Source organism: Macroventuria anomochaeta (genome assembly GCF_010093625.1).
Source record: "Macroventuria anomochaeta strain CBS 525.71 unplaced genomic scaffold BU25scaffold_21, whole genome shotgun sequence".
Classification (NCBI taxonomy): Eukaryota; Fungi; Ascomycota; class Dothideomycetes; order Pleosporales; family Didymellaceae; genus Macroventuria; species Macroventuria anomochaeta.
In genome coordinates this window covers 196,651-198,753 of record NW_022985382.1, presented here as the reverse complement: position 1 = coordinate 198,753, position 2,103 = coordinate 196,651, and the positions used below count along the sequence as shown (strand labels likewise).

The 2,103-nt window shown below is 48.1% G+C and overlaps 1 protein-coding gene across 1 annotated transcript; it reads left to right on the top strand.

Annotated features, from left to right (window-relative positions):
- Positions 1-76: 76 nt before the first annotated feature.
- On the top strand, positions 77-1,138 carry BU25DRAFT_472012 (uncharacterized protein; the record flags this gene model as incomplete). Its single annotated transcript, XM_033710834.1, has 3 exons — positions 77-905; positions 940-1,015; positions 1,111-1,138. 3 exons carry the CDS (start codon positions 77-79, stop codon positions 1,136-1,138), a joined length of 933 nt encoding a protein of 310 aa, XP_033560552.1.
- Between the last annotated feature and the right edge of the window lie 965 nt (positions 1,139-2,103).

Below are 2,103 nucleotides of genomic sequence, written 5' to 3'. Positions count from 1 at the left end.
GCAGCCCTATAAGACTGCTACAGCAATGGTAGCCAACGCATGCTCCCTTGGAAATCTGCAGTCACAGCGCCATGCTATGTACTTCCTACAGGAGTGGAGAAGAACAGGATGTCCTGTGTCAGGCATCTTTCCTGGCCCTTCAACTCAAGTATCTGCTACATCTGCTAGCAGCACTCAAAAGCAGCAGCAGCTTGTCCAGAACCAGGCTGCTCAGAACACCCAGCTGCCAGCTGCTAGCCAGCAGTTCAGTAGCCTGTGGCAGTTCCTGATGCACTTTGATGCCAATGCAGGGGCTTTGCAGATCCAGTACCGGTGGGCCATGGCCCAGCTTGCTAAGCTGTACAAAGATCGAGTAGCAGAGCTGGAGAGTAATGAGCCAGGATCCAGCTCAGGCCGCAGACGACAAGGAGAAGGCAAGATCAGGACCCAAGCCAAGAATGAGATGCTTCAGGGAGTGCCTGATAGAGAGAGGAAGGCCTTTACTGTGCGTCTTAACCGGGCAGGCCGCTACCTTGATGCAGCTGAGGAGCTTGGCTGGACTTCCCTCCTCTTCATCCCTTATGAGACTATCTCAAGGCACTGGATTGAGCAGACTTTGGGCAAGAAGGAGTGGCAGCTGTGGCTACAGCTAGTAGCAAAGGTCAACCCTGTTGCTATAGAGGCTTTTGGCATAGGAGACCAGTGGCTTGGGAGCAAAGCACTTGCTGGTGGCTCTTTGGAAGGAAAGACTTGCCTGTTCATGGAAGGAGGCCTACCTCAGCCCCTGCAGTCTGCAGAAGAAGGTTCAGAGGAAGAGGATGAGGATGAGGATGAGGATGATGAGGAAGACAATGAGGGAGAAGGAGGAGAAGAGGGAGATGAACAGGAGAAACAGCTTACCCTGCTTGATCTGATCAAACCTGTAGGTTAGTTTATCTGGGGTGCTTGATATAGTAACAGCCTCCTGTGTCACTGTCAGATTAGTCAAGCACATCTTCTTTAGCCTCCTACAAGAGATTCCAGATAGACATTACCTGTGAGTACCAATAGGCAGATCAGCCTTTAATCTGGCAAGATCAACTGATACTAGTTAGAGTGCCTTGGGTGCATGCTAGCTGACATGTTTACAAGCAATATGCAATGTAAACAAGCTCAGTAACTTCTGACTGACAAATAAACATTCAAAGGAAGAGCATAGCACTTCTGCAAGGACTATAGGTGGTACACTGTACAGTTTTTGAGCTCCTACTAGGATCTGTAGTCCCAGATCTTTGTTCTAGAGGGTTAGTTCATGCCCTGGAAACTGGCATGGCTTGTCTAGATTCCCTTGCTAGCTTAGTGGTTGTAACCCTGCTGTAGCTGTAGAAGAGACACAGTGTAATAGATCTGCATGTAATCTGGTGTTGTATAGCTCTCTTATATTCTTGTTTTGCTATTATCACAGTAGTTGTGTAGGAGGAAAGCAGCACTCTTGCCCTGCTACTACCACTACTCAATATCACTTTATATACTACCCAGGGCTCCTGCTAGCTGTTACGATCCATGAACAACTTGCAAAACAACACTGAACAAACAGGACTACGCAACGAGACAAGAGCAGCCAAGGAACTGCAGTATCGATTGACCAAGCTGTGAAGCCGCATCAGTGATACCCAGTATAATCAACACTTGCAATATCTGTTATACAAACCGAGATTGTACAAAAAGGACTGCAGTGGATACAATGTGGATCTTGTATACAAACGATTGTCACGGACCCATATACCAACCCACTGCAGAGGACCCATGTTGACAACGATCAATAGGACACCGAGGACCGAGTATCGAGGTCACGATGATACTTGATATGAGCAGTACAATCAATCCTCCTGTCAAGTATATAAGCAGGTAGACACGCTGCCCTTATGGCATTGTGTTCAACCTCGTCAATCAACTTTGTTATTGGAATCTCACCTGCTCTCGAGCCAGACAGTATACTCTGTACTACTCATTGCAACCAGTCGCCATGGTCTTTGACTTGTGTATTGGCGCAGTTCCACATCTGGCAGATGAGGAACTGCAGGTGCACAGACATTCTTGGCGCAGTTCCACATCTGGCAGATGCGGAACTGCAGGTGCACAGAC